The sequence below is a fragment of the Octopus bimaculoides genome, chromosome 1 (genome assembly GCF_046866305.1).
Source record: "Octopus bimaculoides isolate indiv1 chromosome 1, ASM4686630v1, whole genome shotgun sequence".
NCBI classification, from domain to species: domain Eukaryota; kingdom Metazoa; phylum Mollusca; class Cephalopoda; order Octopoda; family Octopodidae; genus Octopus; species Octopus bimaculoides.
The window spans coordinates 125,706,944-125,730,131 of record NC_142928.1 but is presented as its reverse complement, the minus strand read 5'-3'; the positions used below and the strand labels follow the sequence as shown (position 1 = coordinate 125,730,131).

At 35.7% G+C, this 23,188-nt stretch overlaps 1 protein-coding gene across 11 annotated transcripts in view; it reads left to right on the top strand.

Moving 5' to 3' along the window:
- LOC106881150 (pre-mRNA-processing factor 40 homolog A) overlaps positions 1 to 23,188 on the top strand; it is a 124,243-nt gene that overhangs the window by 36,400 nt on the left and 64,655 nt on the right. For 5 of the 11 annotated variants that reach the window (XR_016243113.1, XM_089357434.1, XM_089357413.1 and 2 more), the window contains exons 3-13: positions 6,820 to 6,943; positions 9,737 to 9,874; positions 12,421 to 12,542; positions 14,138 to 14,248; positions 14,611 to 14,731; positions 16,239 to 16,266; positions 18,141 to 18,542; positions 19,955 to 20,054; positions 21,282 to 21,419; positions 21,561 to 21,652; positions 22,481 to 22,589. Coding sequence is in view for 9 of the 11 variants with exons in the window: in XM_089357434.1 (XP_089213560.1) it covers positions 6,820 to 6,943; positions 9,737 to 9,874; positions 12,421 to 12,542; positions 14,138 to 14,248; positions 14,611 to 14,731; positions 16,239 to 16,266; positions 18,141 to 18,542; positions 19,955 to 20,054; positions 21,282 to 21,419; positions 21,561 to 21,652; positions 22,481 to 22,589 (1,485 nt within the window). In the remaining 2 variants the exon portion in view is untranslated. Of the gene's footprint in view, positions 1 to 6,819; positions 6,944 to 9,736; positions 9,884 to 12,420; positions 12,543 to 14,137; positions 14,249 to 14,610; positions 14,732 to 16,238; positions 16,267 to 18,140; positions 18,543 to 19,954; positions 20,055 to 21,281; positions 21,420 to 21,560; positions 21,653 to 22,480; positions 22,590 to 23,188 lie in introns of all 11 variants that reach the window. The other 6 variants (XR_008264720.2, XM_014931453.3, XM_052969965.2 and 3 more) reach the window with 2 other exon arrangements.

Genomic DNA, 23,188 nt, shown 5'->3' with positions numbered 1-23,188 from the left:
AGTGGGTGCTATTTATGTGGTACCAGCACCAGTGGGATCACCAAGTAACTTACAAGACAAAGACCCATCAAGCCAAGTGAAATCATAGTCATGGCTAACATCAGTGTGGTGCTGGTGGCACATAAAAAGCACCCTTCGAAGTTTGAGCTTCATGGACAGTTTTACGGTAGAAATATGGCATAACTATATTTTGTTGTTTGCTAGAAATACTATTGTCTATTCCTTTCATTTTATTACAAATAATATGTGAAAATGAGAAATACATGTTAATTTTCAATATGTTACACACTCGAATTCACTTTTAACTCACCTGTTAATGAGCGTTCTTTATTAGATGCATTCTGTTATGTAAATGTATTCATTAAATTGTATAAGAGTACATAGCCAATTCTATATTGATGAATAAAAGAGTTTTGTACTTTATTTCCAATGAAAATTTTTGATTTGAAATATAGAGAAAGAATAAAATCTTGTACTGATTATACCTGTATTTTAATTCATTCAAATTAATGTATTTCATCTTGAAAAGTGGCAGAATTGTTGGCGGTTGACATCTGGGATAATTTTAGTAACAACTCAAACAGGATCCCTAATGTTATTGCTTTTACACCTGTTAATTAAATTTACCTGCCCATAAAAGTCTAATTTAATCAGAAAGATCAGCTGAAATTACATAAATATCAACCACTGGTATATAAGCACAAAATTTTGGGAAGTTGCTGGACTTTGTGGGGCAGGCAACCAATCAAGTTGCTGAAAAGATAACTTTGCTCAATTAAGCGAAGCAAAGATTAAAGAAAAGCATGTTTGTTGGACCAGAGATTAACAAATTTGTGAAGAATCAGATGTTCAGAACGATGAGCTTATACTGTGTTCAGGACAGTTGAAAACTTTCTAGGAAAGAACCAGAGCTTGAATTACTAGGTAATCATAGTTGACTTGGACTCATTCAATGCACAGGGTGTCAAAATGTCTTTGAAGATTCACTTTTTAAAGACTCACTTAGATTTCTTTCCATTGTAGTTGGATAAGCGTGGTGTAAGATTTTATCAAGTGATCACTACTTTTGAAACAAGTTATCAAGAGTGAGTCAATCCACATATGATAGCAGACTTTCGCTGGCTTTGCTCCTCTTGAACACCATGCTTCTGATTTTAATGTCCATTTTCTATGCTGGCATGGGTTGGACAATTTGATTGAAAACTGGTAAGCTGGGGAGCCGCACCAGGTTTCAATCTGATTTGGCAAGGTTTCTACAGCTGGATGCCCTTCCTAACGCCAATCACTCCAAAAGCATAGTGGGTGCCTTTTACATGCCACCAGCACAGGTACCAGTTACAAAATTTCTGCGGGTAAAGATGTTCCGGGGAAATTTCCGCAAGACACCTGATGAAGGCTGGAGGGTATATCAGCCGAAACGTGTTAACAACAAACAAGATAAGGACAAATATCCGTCAATTGTAAATAATGTACATAATTCCTCATCTCTTAAATATAGAACTGAACTCACTTGGCTTGACAAGTCTTCTCAAGCATAGTAAGTATATTGCCAAAGGTTTTGGTCACTTGTCACTACCTCCATGAAGCTCAAACTTCGAAGGGTGCTTTTTATGTGCCACCAGCACCACACTGATGTTAGCCATGTCTATGATTTCACTTGGCTTGATGGGTCTTCTCAAGCACTGCATATCGCCTAACGTTTGAAGGGTGTTTTTTATGTGCCACTGGCATGAGTGCCAGTTATACAACACAGGCATCGGCCATGACTGCGATTTCATTTGGCTTGACAAGTCTTCTCAAGCACGGCATATCACCAAAAGGTCTTGGTCAATAGGCAATGCTTTAATTAATTGTTGTTTAGCACATTAATAAATTACTTGTAATGTTCAGAAGATTAGACACCTTTTTTGTAAATGTAGTGTTTGTGGGATATCTTGTAAATCATAATATAGATGCGATGAAGCAAAACATATTTCATCTTCATAAAGAGTTCCCCTGAAATTAACTAATATCATCTAGTGTTTGATAAAAAATTAGTATCATGCACTGTTAATAAATTAGTTAACAGTAGGAAGTAAACAATAATGAGTACATGTTACTGCATGTTTATATCAACAGAAAAATCTTCTCAAAGTACAGCAATAACTGTTTTAACACATGGTTTCACATGGAAAATGTTGCAAACAAGTACAAAAAAACAAAACATGTGTAATACATACACACTCACACAATGGGCTACATTTAAAGACACTTGCCTAAGGTTCCATGCTGTGGGAATGAATCTTGAATAATGTTGTTGCAAAGTGAACTTCTAAACCAGTCATGGGTGAACTGTAACCTGTAGGACTTTCTGATGGCATTTCTAAAGAAAATTTACCTTGAATTTTTTAGTAGTGCAGCCCACCTAATGACGAGACATGTCTTGTATGGCCTATTTCTTGAAAATGGCCAGACACTTATAAAGGAGGATATAGAGCTGTCCTAAATAATTATGGAAAAGTTAAATGGAATGGAAATTTGTCCATCTGTCCGTCTGTGTGCAAAATAACTCAAAAAGTTGTGAATGGTATTTGATGAAACTAGCAGGAAAAGTTGGTAATGACACAAGGAACAGATGATGAAATTTTGGTAGTGATCCGGGAATTTTTATGGATTCTTGGAGGATTTTTCATTTGTTATATTTACTTTACATGAAGTATTACAATGTTACGTTCTTTGATTATCTCGCTTGAAAACACGTTCATTGTTTCCACGTAACCTATGGTGGCGTTGCTGTTTCCAAAGTTCATTTTCGTTTCTCTATTAGTAATTTTACTCACGTATCTATCTTAAAATGAGCTGCTTGGCGGAGGTCTGCGGAGGATGACATGACAAGCCTTGACTATTGGGAGCGACTCAAAAAGCCAGGCTTTGCTCCCTCCACCACTGCTGTGAGCTCTATATCTTCTGTATGATGTAGAAAATATTCCATTAACATTGCCCATCTTTAAAATTCGTCCGAGGCTTGGCCCCTGTGCCATCCATCCACTACAGAAATGTTCGTGTCATTATCACAACACTATGACAGAACTATTTCACCTCAATTGGCCCTGCTCTCTTCAACATCATGCCAGACACTCATAAAGAAGGAAAGTGGCTGAGTTATTTTTTTTTAACCTCACCAAGGAGGTTGTTTTTCTCGGCGTTGGTTTGGGAAATTGGGCGATTTTCAGCATGTGTGTATATGGGTGGAAATGAGCTGCTTGGCAGAGGTCTGTGCTCTCTGAGTGCTTTTCTAGTTTTACATGCATTCTTCTGTGCAGGCTTTGGTTGGATGGGTTTTCCATTCACCAAATTTTTTGCTTGTATTATGGTGATGTTTGTTTACATCCATCACATGATGTCAAGGCAAGGATGTGCATGCAATGGGCTTTCAGTTTCTAACAAACTCACTTACAAAGTTTTACAACCATTTACTTTTTTGTTGCCAGTTCCTTCTTAGCTAATTTTAATGACAAGCAGGGATGCTGTGTATCTTTTCTAAAAGCAGTATACACCTGGTAATCATCATCATCGTTTAACATCCATTATTCCATGCTGGCATGGGTTGGACGGTTTGACTGAGGTCTGGAGAGCCAGCGACTGCACCAGGCTCTAGTCTGATCAAGCAATGTTTCTACAGCTGGATGCCCTTCCTAACGCTAACCACTCTGAGAGTGTAGTGGGTACTTTTTACGAGCCAGTCGGGTGGGCCTGGCATTGATCACGTTTGGATAGTGCTTTTTATGTGCCACTGGCACAGGGGCCAGTCAGTAGGTACTGGCATCGGCCATGATTGGATAATGCTTTTTACGTGCCCCTGAGTACACTGAGTGCAAATTCTGTTGCTCAACGTTATCTTACATCACACTGGGATCAATAAAATAAAATGCCAATCGAGTTCTGAGGTTGATTGTATTGACTAAGCCCCTCCCCATCCCCTCAAAATTGTTGGCCTTGTGCTTAAATTAGAAGCTTCTGCTAATACTCATCATCATCATCATACATCTGTTTTCCATGCTAAATGATGATGATTACAAGTGTATTCAAATTTATATTCATCATCATATAATACTGTCATTATTAATTCATAATTGTCACTACTGCCATCAGCACCACCCCTATCATATCAGCAACAATAACGAACACCCATGTGATTCCTTGATTTGCAAGAAAAAGCAGCCAAATCTTGCCAAATTACATCCTATTATCAACGTTAGCTGTCATCAAATGCTGGGATTACATAAGAATAGCAACAGTGACAACAAAATTAAATTGTGCAAAAATGTAATGAAAAACTAAATAACTTGTAGTTTTGGATTTAACTGCACTGTGTGGTATCTTGAGTGATTGTCCTCTACAATAACTTTAGGTTGGTAAATGCTTTGTGAGTGGAATTTAGTGAATGGAAATCATTATCATCGTCTTTTAATGCCCATGTTCCATGCTGGCATGAGTTGGACAATTTGAAAGGGTCCAAGAGGTTCATTGTGTTCTGGTGTCTGCTTTGGCATGGTTTCTATGGCTGGATATCCTTCCTTATACCAATCATTTTACACAATTATGTGCTACCTTTGTGGCACAAGTGAGATCAATGTGTTGCTTGCAAGACAAAGATTTCCTTTAAATAGGGCTACAGTAGAGAGAGGCAAGTTTATGCTAGGAGAATGAGAAGTGGCCAGAATAGAACAGGTTTCTTGCTATAGAAGTGCTACATAGCAACTTGCATTATAGAAGAGAGGTTGGGAGTAACTGTGGTGGATCTGGAGTGATAAAAGTAGTGGTGATAAGGTGTACAAAATACAAAATGGTGATTGAAGATAAGTGAGAACAAGAAAAGGGAATGTGGGTGAGTAGAGGTTACAAGAACATATGGTGAAAGTGAGAGATGGTTAGATATGGGGAATGGATTAGAGGGTGAATATAATGAATAAAGAACAAGTATTGAAAGGTGATTAAGAGTATGTTAGAGGGAAGAGTAGGTGATGATTTGGGGATTGGGTAGGGTTCAGTGGTAAATAGAAGTTGACTGACAGTACAGAAGGGGTTGAATAATGGCAGAGTAATAATGAATGATACATTAGATGGGAATGATGAGAGAAGGATGATATGGTGTGTAGAAACATGTAGTGATTGTTTGTGTGTGTGTATCTGTATATTTTGTATTTGACTTGGACACTGCTCAAGTAGTGATGTGTTTTTATGTTTTATGCTAACTATATATTCAGCATACTGCAACTCAGTTCAATGTTTGAATCATCATCACCTTATTTGGAAAGCAAGTAGGAGTTGACATCACATAAAAATGTTGCCGCAGAAGTTTTATCCATCCTAGCTGGGTAGAAAAACAGACATAAATAATTTAATCCTTTAGCATTCAGATTATACTCTCAAATGTCATACTTATTTAATCACATTGTTTTGAATTAAACATGCATTATCTTGTAGCTTCAAAATTTCAATGATGTTATTTTTACAATAACATTGTATGGTAGGTGTGGATTGTTTGAACATACAACAGGTAGAATATTTCAGCCTGATATGGCTGGATTTAATGCTAAAACTTAATTCTCAAGTGAGCAAATTTATTTTTACTGTATCTTAAACAAAATTTACTCTATATTAATAAATTTGAATCTTTGGCAAGTGTAAGCACATAAAAACTCATTACTGGATGTTTCAAATATCTTACTCAGCAAATAGCTATTTGATCATTCAGGCTTAGGTGGGTGTGAAATGATATGTAGAGATTAGGAGACAAATTAGGTATCAGTGAAGAGTATTCGAGATGTTATGAAGTGGGCCTAGAAGGTTTATATTAACTCCAGTCCTTTAATGCTTTCTCTATATAAGATCTCCCAATCCTATTAGAGACATATATGTATATATGTGTATATGCATATAGTAGCTGGTGTACCTGGTAATTTCCGCAGGTAAAGATGTTCTATTTCAACAGCCACAAAAGGTGTATTTTCCGTCACGGAAAAGTAGGAAAAACTGTCAGCTGGAGGAGGGAGAGATTGTTGGATGTTGGTGAGAGAGGTTGTCGCAGGTTGGTAAGAGGCAAAGACATTATTCTGCTTAGCAAAGGCATCTAGGAAATGTATAACTGCTGTCATTCACAGAAAAATTATTGTTTTACTGTGAGAAAAGTGCTGTTGAAGTGTTAAGTGAAATTTGGCAATCGAGGATTGAATCCATGCTATGCTTGCATGAAGCCACTACAAATACGTTGTGGAATAAAAAATTTATGTACTGTCATGGAAAAAGTGTAACTGTAAACATGTAGAATTATCGGAGTAATGGGCATTCAAAAAAGTATGTATGTATAGAAACGTATGAAAGAAGTCTTTAATGTTTAAGATTCAAATTAAGGATGTGCAGTAATAATGTTTAGCAGTTCAAAACTGTAGCAGTGAAATGCAGAATTGGTTCAGCTGATCGTGAGAATCAAATATTGATCACTTTGCTAAACTCTGCAGGTGGTATGGGTTATTTCCTTTGGGTTTAAATAAAATATTAGTTACATGTAGTAGATAGAAGGATCCATTAGAAGGGTCCTATTATCGATTTTTTTCAACAATCTAAGTATGCCATGAGGTTTCCAGATGAGTTCTACTCGCGTGTCAAATAAAGTACAAAAGTGATATTGTCTGCAAAAATTAGAAATAGTACACACAAACAAAATCAATATTCAAAATAATCGAACTGAGACTTCATTCTCTTGTTACTCTTGTATTTGCTGTCTTTGTTTTTCATACTTTGCTACATGTCTAATCTCTATATGTTTTGCTTTTCTAGATTGGGCCTGTGCCTCCAGGACCAGCACCACCTGGTTTTATACCTACAATGGTTGCAGGTGGTCCAGGACCAAGTCCAGATATGATCAAACCTCCTCCAGTTATGCCACCTGGAATACCACCAGGTAAGATATTTTATTGCTTTCAGTTTCATGTAAAATAGAAAGGGATACAGGGACTAAGGGCAAGCTGGCAATCAAACAATAATTTCATCAATATTTGTGTATTTGCTGGCATAGGATGGACAGATTTGTTTCAGTCTCAGTGTGATTTGAAGGGAGAGAGCTGAAACAGTCTCTCCTATGTTATAATTTCGCTGCTAATTTGTTGCCTTTTACAGCATCTTTTGCAAGCGACTTCAATTTACATTATTTGACACATTTTCACCAACTCCTTCATGTACATCACATATCCATACCAGTGTATTCTTCGTTCTTGCATACTACAGTTGATACTGTTAATGCCTAGTTTTTCTCTTGTCTCTCTTGCATTCATCATCATCTTCGTTTAACGTCTGCTTTCCATGCTAGCATGGGTTGGACAATTTGACTGAGGACTGGTGGACCAGGAGGTGACACCAGGCTCCAATCTGATTTGGCAGAGTTTCTACAGCTGGATGCCCTTCCTAATGCCAACCACTCCAAGAGTGTAATGGGTGCTTTTACGTGCCACCGGCACAAAGGCCAGTCAGGCGGTACTGGTGATGGCCACGTTTGAAATGATGTATTTTACGTGCCACCTGCACAGGAGCCAGTCCATCGGCACTGGCAACGATCTTGCTCGGATGTCTTCAGTAGAACATGCTCCATTTATTTCTTTTCCAACCATTGCACTTCCTCAACATGCAGAAATACAAAACCATGCAGTTTTGTATTCTGTACACAAATGTTGGGAAATGAAATCCATTTTGACCAAAGGATAATAGCTCCATGAACTTTCCACCTTGTCCTTACTCTGGCTACTATGCTTTTGCAACACCCAGCTGCACTACTGAATAGGTCTTCTAAGTATCTTGAGCTAGCTACTGAAGGACTTCATATCTTGGGTGTTCTTACTGCGTATTACTTCTGTGCATCTATGAAACCTTTCGTCTGTCATCCTGTATGAGATTCTTCCACAACATTTTTCTAATCATTGTTTAGCTATCAAGTTGCTAAGAAGAAATATTTAATGAAGTATGACACGTGACTGGCTAGTATTATAGTCAATCATGTGATGCAATGAATGTCGTAACAGCATCATTGTGAGTTGCTACAAGAGCACAAGAGATTCTCTGTAAAGATGTTACTTCAGAGAAATTAAGCTGATGGACTAAACCATGAAAGTGGCAGAGAAATTCTGAGATTTGATGCAGTTTAGGATTGTAGTTGGATGTGTGATGCTATCTTAGAGAGGCAGTTACAGAAATTCTTGCCCAAACTATATCTAGCACTTTTTTGATTTGGAGACAGTTTTTAAGGAACTATATTCACTATTTTGGTGGTTGCTCTAAAAAAAACCCAGAGAAAGATGAATAGCATGTAGATGCTGTGCAAACCTTGTACAAAGATGCTCTTAGCAGAATGAGAATTGGCAAGCTCAGTGACAAATTAAGCTTGTGATTAAGTGCCTGTCAAGGATCAGTTTTTAGTCCACATTTTAGTTCTTTAAGCTACATCACTAGAGTTCAAGACAACTTGTCCATGGGAAGTCTTGTTTAGCAATGACCTAATAGTTTCTTTAAGAAGAGAGCATCAGTCCTGCATCTATTCTAAGAGAATTTCCTGATGAACTTCATGACCTGCTCTGTAAGTTTAATTTCTCTTGGTAAAGCATCTTTTTTGGCCTTGTAGCAGTTGACAATATGCTGTAATTGCACCACCTGATTTCACTGTTAGTAGTCAGCATGTGTCCTACTTCACTGAATATTTCAGGATCTTGGTGACTGTCTCTGATGGCCTATTGCTTTCCTTACCTTCATGTCTTTAATAACCCCCTTAAGAGTTGGTTCCTTTGTTGGATCTATTTCACGTAATTCCTGTTTTTACCACTTATTCTCTTAATATTTGTTTTTGTCATTTCCATGCCTCTTGTCTCTGTTGGTGAGAGTGAGTGCTCTGCAATTATTCTGTACGCTCCCTTTATCAGTGGTTCCCAGATGAGCACAGACATACTGCCCCTCAATTTGAAATACCTCCTAACATAGAATATTGTTAAATCTCTAACATTCAGCTTCTTCTCTGTTTGATATACATGATTTTTAGCATTTTTGTCTGTTCTTTGCTTCTTAATTTTTCCATTTTTTGTTCCTTTTCAATCCTTTCTGAGTTTTCTTTTTTTAGCTTTGTCTGTTGTACTATTCTACCATCATATCATTCTTTGCTTGCTAGAACCTTGTTATATAAAAAAAAAAAAAAAAAAAAAAAGAATTTTTGTGCTTACCTCTTTAGAAAAATGCATTATTTTCCCTTAACTCAGATTGCCTATATTTCTATGTTGCTGTTGTCTTAGTAATTTATTCTTGAGTCAGCCCTGTTTAAGCAGACATAAGATGAAAGATTTCTGAGTCATAATGTCCTGTCTTTGGATTATGTTATTCAATGTGCCCACTGTTGAAGACAACAGAGGGAGATTTGGTTGCTATTTCTTGCTGTTTGAATGTGTAAATATTTCTCATTGGGTCTCAGCTGAGTTAGCTAAAGTAAAAATAACCTACCTATAAAAAATAAAGATTGTTCTGTCAATATACATCCATCACACCCATGATAACATACAGCTTTCTCCCATTTCAGGTTTTCAGTATTACTTTTAATTCGATGTTAGCTATTGAATTTTTGTGATTTGTTTGGCTAATTAAGTCAAACAAATCACAAGCCAATGAACCTATTTTATTGAAACTTTATTCATTTTTTTTTTCCGTCTTAATATTTTTTTTCCAGCTTATACACCTGTACCACCTTTTGTTCCTCCCCGTTCTAGTTCTGGAGCTGTACCAACACGACCTGGGGTACCACCACGCCCTGGAATACCACCTCCTGGATTACCTATCCCACCTCCGGGCTTTCCACCCACAACAGGTATGTTAGGTAATCATTCATTGTTTATTCTTCCTTAAGGATTGTGAGGGGCGTCAAAATTTTCCTTTCTTCTCAAAGAATCTTGAATTTAAGTATACAGATATTTAAGATGCTTTATCAGAAAGCTCTAAGAACATTTACATTCTTATGTTGCTTTTTTTTATTATTTTACTGAGGGCTTTGCTGGTCAATGTTGGCTGTGTATCAGTGCATGTATATGCAGTCCTGATAAAAATCTTTTGAAGGAAGACTGATAACTGTCTATACATGCAAGTCCCCCCTCTTCATGCTATTGATGTTCATCCTAGGGAAAGGTAACCAGCTTGGGCTGATACAGCTTGGCAGCAGTGCTGTTGGAATGCAAGGAAGCAGAACAGGTACTCAAGGTATCTTGCCTGATTCGATAACAAGTCTGCCAATCCACTGCCTTAGATTGGTAATTATTCTTATTGATACTGTAAAAATGAAGCTGATTGCTGCAGGATTTGATTTTGGAGCATAGAGAATTTGGCCAAATACCACTGTGGTGTAACAACTCAGACAGTTTGCTAACTAGCTAAGCTATATTCTAGGCCCAGGTCTTGTTTCCATGCTGGCATGGGATTCAACATGAACTGATGAACCAAAGTGCATCGTTGAGCTCCAATGTCTGTTTAGGTATGATTCTACAACTGGTGCCGTTCTAATGTCAACTTCTTTACAGAGTGTACTGGATGCTTTTTCCTTATAAGATAATCTGTCATTGTTTATACGGAAGCAATTGTATAATTTCATTTGCATCAGTTTTAACTAGGATGATGATGAATTCATTTCTTAACTACCATATTGTCATTAAATTCAACAACCAGATCTTTCACTCAACATTATAGATTTTCAGTATTCATATGTTAGTTAAGATACTATTGTAAGTTTATTGAGGAAAAAGGACGTTAGGCTTCTTATATAGTTGCAGGCAATCTGTCTGTATACTAGTATCACAGGATCTTCTCATGAGAGATAGGAATAATACATATATGTTGTTCTACTGAACTTTTTATTTCAAGACACTAAAACTGAGTAGCCGGGTGTAAGTATATGTAGGCCAGTTTTCCTATGTTGTTGAGCCATCAGGTTCATTTTGTGGGCGCTAATGTTGAAAAGCCTCATGCAGTATGGTGTTTTTATAAAAAACTTGACCACTATATATCGTTAGTATGTTGGACAAAATACATAGCATTTCTTCTGGCCTAACATTCTGAGTACAAATTCTGCTGTGGTTGACTTTGCCTTTCATCTTTGAGCACTGGTAGTTGAGGTAATTGACTAATACTCTCCCCCCCCCCCCCCCCCACCAAATTTCAGGCCTCGTGCCTATAGTAGAAAGAAATATACTATCAGAATTGTATATGTATGTGCCTTGTCTGTTATTGTTTTCTTGTATCTGTACATATTACATGGTTAGTTTATGTGGGAAAATCATATTGGAATCTCATAACAGTTTTTACAAAAACAGCTTCAGGCTGGTGTTTATATATTTTATACACTGTGAATCCAAACTATTTAACTTCCTAATGTATATCATTTTCTTGATCTGCTTTTTTCTTTCTTTCTTTTTTTATTAAAGAATCTTTTTGTACTAATGTATTTTCTTGTTTGTCACAAATTCAAACTGTACCCCCTGTCTATTTTTGACACACACACACGATCGGCTTCTTTCAGTTTCTGCCTATCTAATCCACTCATGGGCTTTGGTCAGTTCGAGGCTATAGTAGAAGACACACGCCCAAGGTCCCACACAGTGGGACTGAACCTGGAACCGTGTGGTTGGTAAGCAAGCTTCTTACCACACAGCTATGCTTGTGCTTTGTTGATATTCTCAAATTTGTTATTTCATCCTTTAGCATTCAGGTTACTCTTGTCAAATGTAATGCTTATTTATTCACATTGTTTTAAATTAATTATGCATTATCTTGTAGCTATAAAATTTAGTGATGTCATTGTTTATTTTTAGAATGACATTGTAGGGTTGGTGTAAGAGGCCAGATCTAGCCAGTTTGAACATCAGAGGTAGAATATTTGGACTTGTTATGACTGGTTTAAATGCTAAAGGATTAATTGATGATGTTGAATGATATTGTATATGAATAATGTGATATTTTATCGTCATCATCATCCACATTTAACGTTTATTTTCCATGCTGGCATGGGTTAGGCAGTTTGCCTGGAACTGATAAGCCAGAAAGCTGCACCAGGCTCCTGTCTGTTTTGGCTTGGTATCTGGCTGGACACACTTCCTAATGCCAAGCACTCCACAGTGTAGTAGGTACCTTTTAATGTGTCATCAGCACTAGTGTCTTTTACTGACCACAACTACAGTTTCACTTAGCTTGATGTGTCCTCTCAAGCACAGCTAATTGTCAAAAGCTTTCTCACTTCTTATTGGCTCCATGAGACTCACCATCCGAAGATCATACTTCACCATCTTGTCCCATGTCTTTCTATGTCTTTGTGTATTTGATTGTAATATAAGAAAACATTGTAATTTTGTGTTTAACATTGAATTTCAGGTACTCCTGTCTCTCTTCCTGGTGCTTTACCTGGGTCTGTTGGTCAGACACAAACCACCCAGCAACCATCTTCCATTGCAGCTTCCTCAACCACTTCTATAGAGTGTAAACCTGCTGAAAAGGTTAGCGATAGTTTTGTTATTGCTTCACAAGCATTTTGTTTCTCCTGTTACAATGTTTTATATACATATAATAACGATAAAGATATATGTTGGCACAAATCTCATATTTGAACTTGTATTAATAATCAAGAGGTCTCTATGTAGTCGCTCAACCGTTTCAAAGCAGTACTTATTGCTCCCTCAACTCACACCTTACCTTCTTTTAAAAGGGCAGGACACATTGAATGATGTGTTTTTGAATGTACAATATCTCAATAAAAGCCATGTTGGTTATGGCTGGAACACTTGATCATATGTTTACTCAATTTGGGCTGACCTGGAACTAAACTGCAAACACAACTTATACTTTGACTCAACAGCAAAAAAGGAAAGTAATCTCTTTTAGGATTTGAACTCTAAACATAGAGACCTAAAATTTAATAGTTTTAGTGATCTAGTATGGCCTACTAATATTTCAGTTACTTTTCTGCTTCATATGCTTATTATAAATGAAGAAGGCAAGTAGCAGTGTTTGCATCTTCACTCTGCCGGTATATTTTTAACCATTTTGTGAACATGTTCCTAATGAAATGCCATGCCTGGAGTCATAGACCCTTAACTCTTGGTGGAATTGTTAAGTGTACCTTTGTAACAAATGGCATATCTTGGACATTATTAAAACCTGGCAGAGCCCATCCCTTTCAAAGTCTGACTAAACTGATTTCTTCCAGTACTTGTCTTGTATCTTATTGATCTTGAAACAATGGAAGACAAAGTTGACCTTTGTATGATTTGAAAGCAGAGAGCTGGAACTAACGCTGCAAACAATCTATTTTTTGTTATAATGACTTTGCTAATTCATTGCCTTATTCTGCCTATGCATTTCATTGAATTTTTTAAGTAATTGAAAATTATGAGGGATTTAGCAAAATTACAGTTTTGTTATTAAGTAGTATTTGGAAAATAAACTACCAAAAAATTGTTAAATTAAATTATTGCAATAGGTTTTTAAATATGAGCATTTCAAACGAGATGTTTTGTGTTACAGAAACTGGTGGTAGTCTCAAGAGATTGGACATTATATCATCATTATCATATCATCATTTAATGTCTGCCTTCCATGCTAGCATGGGTGGGACTATCTATTTTCTTATACTAATGTTAGGATAAATAGTTTTGCAAGTGTTAGATTCTTGCATCTGAATTGTTACAGCAAGTATCCTGTTACTATACTCTTTATACTGCTAGTTACTTAATTGTGATAGTTTTTTTTCTTCTTTTAAGTAGGTATATTTAGGTAAACTATTGTATGCCTTGCTTAGGACACAACAATGATGGTTGCAAGAAAGGAAATAAAAAGAAAAAGCTTTTCATTAACCTTTAATGTGTTACTGCTTAAAACTTCTACCCTGTCAAAAGTATCAACCTGGTAGAGCTCATCCTTTTGTTGGTTATGGATGATGACCTAGTGGAATGGAGACTAAAGTGAAATAACTCAACTGAATTGAAACAGTGTCACAGAATTTGTTTGACTGGAATTTACCACAGCTTGAACATAATGAACTGCATAAATCTTCTGTCATAGTTAACTTATGAATTTTCTCCCTATTTTCCAGAAAACTGTTTGGACTGAACACAAAGCTCCTGATGGTAGAACATACTATTATAACAGTGTAACAAAACAGTCCAGCTGGGAAAAACCAGATGAATTGAAAACTCCTGCTGAAGTGAGTTCTTTCTGAAGTGTTTCTGAATTGTCAGTTTAGAATTACTGTATATCTGTGTGCACCTTTTGGTGTGTATAATTTTCTCCCAGCTTTAACTTACATGTGTAATATGCTTAATATAAGGGATATTTAAATACTGTTTGTATATAAATTACAAAGCTATATAAATATGTATTTGCTATTATTGTAATACTCTCAGTGTAGTACTTACTGTCAGTATTGTGTGCAGGTGATAGTGTCTTTATGTCCCTGTAGTTGATGTGCATAAAAGATGGTCTCTTTGTTTTATGGCTATTATTTCCTCTTCTATACACATGTGATGCTGTGTTTGAATTGTAATTTTTCGTCTTTTCTTTAAATAGCTATTGTTAAGTCAATGTCCATGGAAAGAATACAAATCTGACACAGGAAAGGTTTACTATCACAATTCTGCCTCCAAAGAATCTCGCTGGACCAAACCGAAGGAATTAGAGGAACTTGAAGGTTTGTTTAAAAACTGAACTTTATTTACCTGATATTTTTTCTTGTTCTCATTCTTCTAATCTTTCAAGGCTTGTCTCTTAGTTTTTAAACTTCATTCCACAGTCATAGAACCATGTTTTCATCTACAGATCTTACAGCAGGTAATCATGTAGAAATTCCTAATTGTCTTCTATGTCATAAGTCTATCCTCTTCTTGACTTAGCTATTAACTAATTCTTTGAATTTATGTTCATATCTTCTTTCTTCAGATTTCTTGTCTCCGAGTTTGTTTGACTATTATTCAGTAATTACTTGATCACTCATCTTTATAGACATATATAAGGGAAAATCTTTTACTAAGGGCAATGGAGACAGATTTTTCAACTTGCACAGTTTTTACTTATTGGTTGCTGTTAAGTTTTTTCTTAATCCTTTTTTCTCTTTTGAATTATTTTTTAGCCTTTGGTCTAATTTGTTCAATAGTCAAAGACTTAAGACTAGAGTTGTGTGTATAAATGATGTTGATCATCATCATTTAATGTTTGCTTTCCATCTTGGCTTGGATTGGATGGTTTGATGGGAGCTGACCAGCTGAATAGTTATTCAGGTTCCATATCTGTTTTGGCATGGTTTTTACAGCTGGATGCCCTTCCTAACGCTAACCACTTTACAGAGTGTCCTGGGTGCTTTATTTGTGGCACCAGCACCTATGAGCCCGCAAGATTAGGGATGCTCAGCTGGAGAGGGTTGCAGGAGACGAGCATGTATGCAAGGACAACCATGCTTTTACTTAGCTTGACATCTTTTCAAGCACATCAACCACCGGGAGTCTCAGTCCCCTGCCATCCTCTGTGAGTCCCAACATCTTTGGTATGTAAAATATGAAATTTCTACTCAAGAAACTGAGTCCTTTAATCATGACATGCTGCAGTATTTACTTACTGCTGTCACAAAAAATGATACCATTTTGTTTATATGGGAGCCTCTATACAGTCATACTAGTTGTAAGTCTTCGAATCACATTCTACTATCATTATAAAAAGTCAGAATGCCTTGACTTATCTGGTTGTGGATATGTTGTCTGAATAGGTGGGAAAAAAATGGAATATTCATGGCTTGAACACTTTTAATGTTTGGCCTACTGAGCTAGCCTGCTCATTAAAACTTGCCTCAAAGCAAAACACTATATTTGTTCGTTTCCTCAGGATAATTATTAGTATTGTAAAACTTTTTTCATGGAGCATTTGTAATAATTATGTTACATTGTTTTCTACAACATTGAAAATCATGCTTAAACTTGATAATTGTGACATCAAAAAGAAAAAGAAAATTATTTCTGAAGAGAGCAGTTAAATGCCACTGTGATAATTCCATTGACACTCCCCAACCATTGTGCGATTGCTAAACTTATTGTTAATGAATACATGTTCTTAAATATTAATTCCTCTTTGATCACAAACTGCTCTAAAGCATAATCAAATGTTTCCTACAAAAGTTACATCTTCAATTATATTCCTTTTCATTCCAGCTATGATAGTCAAGCAAGAATTAGATAAGTGAGTAGTCTTTTTGTTTTCTTATTTAACTCTTTTGTTACCATATTCCTGTTTGAAATACTTCAAGTTTGTTACCATTAATTTTGAAAACAAAAGTGAATTTAGTAAAATAACTATTTTAATATTGACAAATGGTTTCTTAATAAACACATCCCAGTGTTTCAGTTTCTGTAGAATATTTAGGAATATAAAATTAATGCTGTTTAGGATGCTATCAAAATTTTTTTAGTTCATTGAAAAATTATACTGTATAGTATTCTTGAATTAATATTAAATTTTTGTGAAATATAAACAAGAAACGAATAGTGAAATATATAAAGGCAAAAATGGAACGGTAGAATATAATTTAAATTCACTCAATAGAATCAATAGTCCACAAATATTTTGCTGAAGATTTATTTACCAAGCTATGTGGTGAAGTGGTTTGCTTCACAATCATGTGATTTCAGGTTTGATCCCCTTACTTAACAATTGCTTCATGTGTTCAGTGTTGGGCAAATAAAGTTCTGGCAGAGCTAATGCTTCATTTAGCAGGCTGCAGGAGAGGCTCTGGAAGACATAGGCATGTTTCTATATGGGTCTTACGTAAGATGTACCAGTCTATCATGCTTTCTTCCATGCTGTATGGAACTGAAACCTGGACAATCTATAAAACTCAAGTAGACGAGTTACATTATTATGATAAGACAGCTGTGACAAATTGTGAATATCATTGTGTTTGACAAGATCAGGAATGTTGAGATCTTCTGGTGTGCTGGTCTGCCTTCTATGATGGAAATCTTTGTTGATAGAAATTTACGTTGGTTGGGACACATACACAGGATGGACTATAGCAGATTTCCCCAAACAACTCCTTTACTCTTAGCTATGATAAGGGAAAAAAAACTTTGGAAGACCTAGGCTGAGTATCACAGATACTGCAAAATGGATTATGAAGTGGAAAGGAATTGAACCATAATAAATGGTAAACTCATGCAAAAAACCAACCAGTTTGGAGAAAGCTTATCAAGTCATACCAAAACCATGAACAGTCATAGTCATGATGACTGACTGTAGGAGAGATGCAGATGACCTATGGTGTGTCTCCAATGCTGGGAAAGCTACTTTTGCCATTGAAATTTTTTGTTTTCTTTCAGAAAATTTCTAAGAAGCTGTCAATGCAGCTTCAGCTTGGAACCCTGAATTTTTCCATTACCTGTAACTCTCTGTTGAGGGTAAATCATTTTCACATTCACACATCAATATATATTATATTCATTAATATATGTATATATAAAACCTATATTTAGCAATCAGATATAAAAATGATTTTGTTGTCATGTAACTTTATTCAAAGTTATGATGATTTCAGAGGGCTTGAGGGACTGTGTCCTCTAACTGTCTAGCCAAGCTTAGAAATATATATGTTGAAACAATGATATATGATAATATATGTTTGTTATGAAGTGATATCAATAAAAATGGTAATTTAAATACAAGCATTCTAACATACCTTTCTACTTGACTGGTACTTAATTTATCAACCCTGAAAGGATGAAAGGCAAAGTCGACCTCGGTGGAATTTGAACTCAGAACATAGCGGCATACAAAATATCGCTAAGCTCTTTACCTTGCATGCTAACGATTCTGCTAGCTCGCTATCTAACAAGCATCCTAATATAGGCAGACTTAACCGAGTTGTGAAGTTCAAGCAATTTTCTAAGATTAAGGTGTTGGACATGTGTGCAAGAGTTTAAGCTGTTGAGTTGTGGACTAATTTATGGTTGTAACTGATTGATTTTTCTTTATGGGGACTATGTTTATTAAATATGAATGCTAAATGACTGCTGTTGCTTTGTTTAACTGAAATTTCTATTTGTGTTTTTACTGTGTAGGAAACCAGTTGGAGAGCTTGGTGTCAGCTTGAGTCCTAATGTCACCAGTGGTGTTCCAGTTGTATCATCATCTCAGTCGTCGGCTTCAGTTGTTCAGGCTCCTGTTTTGGTAGGATCTACAAGTAGTGCTACTTCTCAAGTTCATAATACAGGCCCTCCGTCTGCAATTCAACAAGCTATTCAAGCAACATTGGCTTCTATTGAACTTCCTCCACAACCATCTGTTGTCCTTCAGCAACAAGTCCAACAACATCAACAGTCTGCCACACAGCAAGCACAGTCAGCTGTAAGTAGTTCATCAACAGTTACATCTGCAGGATCTGTCACTCCTGTTGCACAGAAGCAAACTCCAACTCAAGTTGTTATCGATGGCAATAAGACAGACTCATCATCAAACAGCAGGTAAATTGCATGATTTTTCTTTTCTTTCCTGTTTTCTTTTTTTGTTACTCTGCTCATTGGTTTACCTCTTTCTGCCATAAACCATAGTATTTATTTTTCTACTTTGTTTAAAAGCTATGGTTAAGATTCTGGACTATTTAAAGTTTTATTGTAAATCCAAGTGTTTATCTTTCCTAGACTGAATTACACAAACTGCATAGCTGAATAGATATTAATATGAAGGACTGTTAGTTTACAAGTCATAATTTTGTATCCATTATCTTTTTGTGTGTGTACATGTGGTGTATATATATATATATAAGTTTCGCGCACGCATTCTCTCTCTCTTCCACTGTATCATCATCATCATTGTCATTTAACGTCCGCTTTCCATGCTAGCATGGGTTGGACGATTTGACTGAGGACTGGTGAACTAGATGGCTACACCAGGCTCCAATCTGATTTGGCAGAGTTTCTACAGCTGGATGCCCTTCCTAACGCCAACCACTCCGAGAGTGTAGTGGGTGCTTTTACGTGCCACCAGCACGAAGGCCACTCAGGAGGTACTGACAACGGCCACGCTCAAAATGGTGTATTTTACGTGCCACCTGCACAGGAACCAGTTTGGTGGCACTGGCAACGATCTCACTTGAATGTCTTTACACATGCCATCCAGCACAAGTGTCAGGAAGGCGATGCTGGGCACAGGTGCCATGACAGTTTCGCTTTCACTTGCCCCAATAGGTCTTCGCAAGCCGAGTTTCGTTTCCAATGAACGAGACGATGTTGGCATGGGTGCCAGTCGTCGAATTTAATTCGATTGCTGGCATCTATCCACTTCAAGGGTTACGTTACCCTGGATGTATGGAGACAACATAGAGCACTGTAAATCCTAATCCAAACAATATGACAAATGCCAGTACTATGATGAAGTGCATTGAGTACATCTTGTGAAATGCTGGATAAATAAACTGCAGCAATAATCTAAAGCCTCAAAACAGTTTTTGTGAATATCTGTACAGTAATCCGTTTATTATCGCAGGTGTTACATTTCAAAACCTCCCACAGAAATAATTAAAATCTAAAAAATATACCTATCGGCTGCAGAAACCCACGGTATAAATATACATATATTAGCCAGAAAAACCTGCAATGTACTGAATGCTTGATAGGTGAACCGTGATGACATGGCAAGGGACTACTGTATTTAATGTAGAGATCTATATTAATTCAGTTAAATATTTGAAATATGATTATAAAAGGGTTGATGGCCCATGGGAATTTTGACTTAAATTTTTTTCAAAACTGGTTATTTGTTAGTATTGTATTTATTTCTTTGGCTTCAGTTATTTTGAACACTAGTAATTAACTGTCTAACTTTTGTTTGTTGAAGGCCACCATTTTTAAAAAATATTGTCATTCCTCTTTTGTAGCAGCGAAGGTGAAGATGATGAGAAAAATGAGAGAAAAGAATATATTTTCCGGAACAAAAAAGAAGCTATTGAAGCATTTAAAACTCTCCTACGAGAAAGGGTATGTTTATGTTTAATAAATTTCTCTCATGGATATCTTTCTAAGCTCACTATCATGACACAAACTATGTTCTAATTTTTTTTTATTAGGCCTGGAGACCGTATCATCAATTGCATTACAGAGCACTTACTATTCCATCTCTTCAAATTTGTTACTGTAATTTATGCAATTTTAACTATTATTTATCTCTACAACTTCATTTGTTAGTCATTTGGTACCAGTAAAATTGTCAGTTCTGTTAATATTCAACATGCTGTGGTTTTCTGCTTTAGTTTGATGTTTGCATGAAGGAAGAGAAAAAAAAATCCACAAAAATCATAATTAGAAATTTGTAGCTAAAATTTGAATTAGTTTTTACTTAGCTTTAATAATTATCATTCTTTACATTTTTCCTATCTAAATGAATTTGATGTATTGACTTGATAATCACTCTAATTTGAACCTTAGCAATCCGCTTTATCAATCTTTGTTTGAACCCCCATTTTCAATTTACTGTCTTTATAAATCCAATGCGTTCTAGTTATGCTAGAAATCAGTTTTCCTTCTTCACTGTCTTAATTCCTCCCCTCCTCTTCATCATTATTATATAATGTCTCTCTTCCATGCTGGCATGGGTTGGGCTGTTTGACAGGAGCTGGCAAGCCAGAGGACTGCACCAAGCTTCACTGCCTGTTTTGGCATGGTTTTTACTGTTGGATGCCCTTCATTTGCAGAATGGACTGAGTGCTTTTTATGTGGCACCAATTGTAATTCCTCAATTATATATAACCTAAATATATCATTAGATTATAGTTCTCTGAGATTTATGTAAAAGTGTCCTTTAATATATTTTACTTGTATATTATTTCTTTTATACATTATATCTTACTACTAGGTAAAACTTTGATTTTTAACTTCTTTCAGTCCTGCTTATGTTGCATTAATATAATACACAACTCAGAAGTTTTCTGTTTACACTTTTTTTTTTGTTTCTTGACTAACTCGACATATCAGTGTAGTTCTGTATATAAGATGACCCTATATTTAGCTATCTTAACTATATCTTAATCTAGTCTCTGTATTGGACTGAGCTGGAACTAGTTTCTTTTCCATTCAAAGTAATATCACCTGAAAAGAAGTGAAATTAAAATTTTTGTTGAACTGGATGGAAAATGTTGAGGTTATAAAACTTCTATTGTGATAGAATTGAGATAAAGATTATTTTTCAGTATTCCTTTGTCTTTACAGGATGTGCCGTCTTCTGCTACATGGGAGCAAGCTATGAAAATGATCATTAATGATTCAAGATATGGAGCATTAAAACACTTGAATGAGAAGAAACAAGCTTTTAATGAATACAAAACTCAAAAAGCTAAAGAAGAGAAGGTCTGTATTGTAAATGATATAACTTTATATTTGCTTTTAACTTCTTATGGCATTCATTTTTATGATTATATCTATAAGCTTTCTATGTTGCTATAGAGTTTTTGGCCTTTAATTCCACTGATGTATCCATTGTTATTTTAGGAAGAACAGCGACTTCGAACCAAACAAGCTAAAGAAGACCTGGAAAATTTTCTATTAAATAGTGACAAAATGAATTCTACTGTAAAATATTGGTAATTATATTTTAGTTGTTTGATTTTCTGAGTATTTGAATTAAATTTTGAGCTCCTTGAATCATTGGTTTATCAAGTGTCACATCTTTAGACAAGAATTATAATTTGACATCAAGTGGTCATATTCCATTCTTGAGAGAATAATGCTGTTCACATCATCACTATCATATAAAATATTTTTTTAACATTTTTGTTTGTTTCAATACTTTGTAGCATGACTTGTCTCTGAAACAAATTGCTCTCCCTTATTTGCTATCACAATAAATTAGCTAGTATACTCTCTTTTTGATGGAGTATTTAACATTCGGATGTTTATGTATTTTTACTCAATATGCATAATTAAAAATTGTAGCAGCACCAAATTTTGCAGATCATAACTTTTCTCTTTGTCAAAGTCATCTCCTAAAAGGATCAGAAGATTGTAAGACTCTGATAGGTCATAGCCCACATTAAAATACTTTTCTAATAAACACTTCACCATTTATTTCCCTGTTTTTATAAAATGTCTCCTAGATGGCTCCCAAATTCAAATTTGTCCTCTTGCATAACAGTAGTATCATTATTATTTTACTATCTTTCTTTTATCATTTGAACACCTTTTGTTTACTTGTATAGCAATTTGCAATCTGTCAGAGCCCAACTGTCTTAAACTGCTGGTTTTAATATTTAGTATGTCAGTCTGGACATTAGGTTGAGATTTAAACTCATTGAGTTTCGTTGTGTTAAATAGTCTGACTACATAATAACTGAGCTAAACTTAAGCATTCATGTATCACGGTATACACAGTTTCATCATATCTAATTATTGATGCTTTTTTCTACTCACAGGAAAGCAGATAATATTTTTGGTGATTTAGATGTCTGGAAAAATGTCTGTGATCGTGATCGACGGGAACTCTTCGAAGATGTCTTACACATGTTGGCAAAGAGAGAAAAGGTTGGGTTTCTTTACAAGGATCTTGTTCCTCACATATGCCTCAGTGCTTTTATTTTCATAAAACATACTTTATAAGGCTACTTTACAGTAGCACTTAATTGTTATTTTAGTAGGTTTAAACTTTTTTACTTTCTCTTAACTATTAATCATGGCTGGCTGAGGCAATTGACATTTCTCAATTTATATTCTACCACTAAACATTAAATAGAAAAATGTGTTTCGATCTAACTACATTAATCAAAGGAATATGGAAAGAAATTAAGATATTATTGTATTCGTTATTAGCAAGAGAACCAGTGTTAGTTCAAGTTAGCAATCCATAACTCATACTTAAAGCATATATACTGTTGAAAGCTTTCATCATCATCATCATTTTCATTTAGCATCTGCTTCCCATGCTAGCATGGGTTAGATAGTTCGTCTGAAACTGGTAAGCTGTAGGGCTACATCAGGCTCCAATCTGATTTGGCATCATCTCTATGGCTGGCTGCCCTTCCTAATTCCAACCACTCCAAGAGTGTAATGGATGCTTTTTACGAGCCACTGACATTGGTGCCAGTTACATGACACCAAAATTGCAATATTTGTCTTGAGAAAAC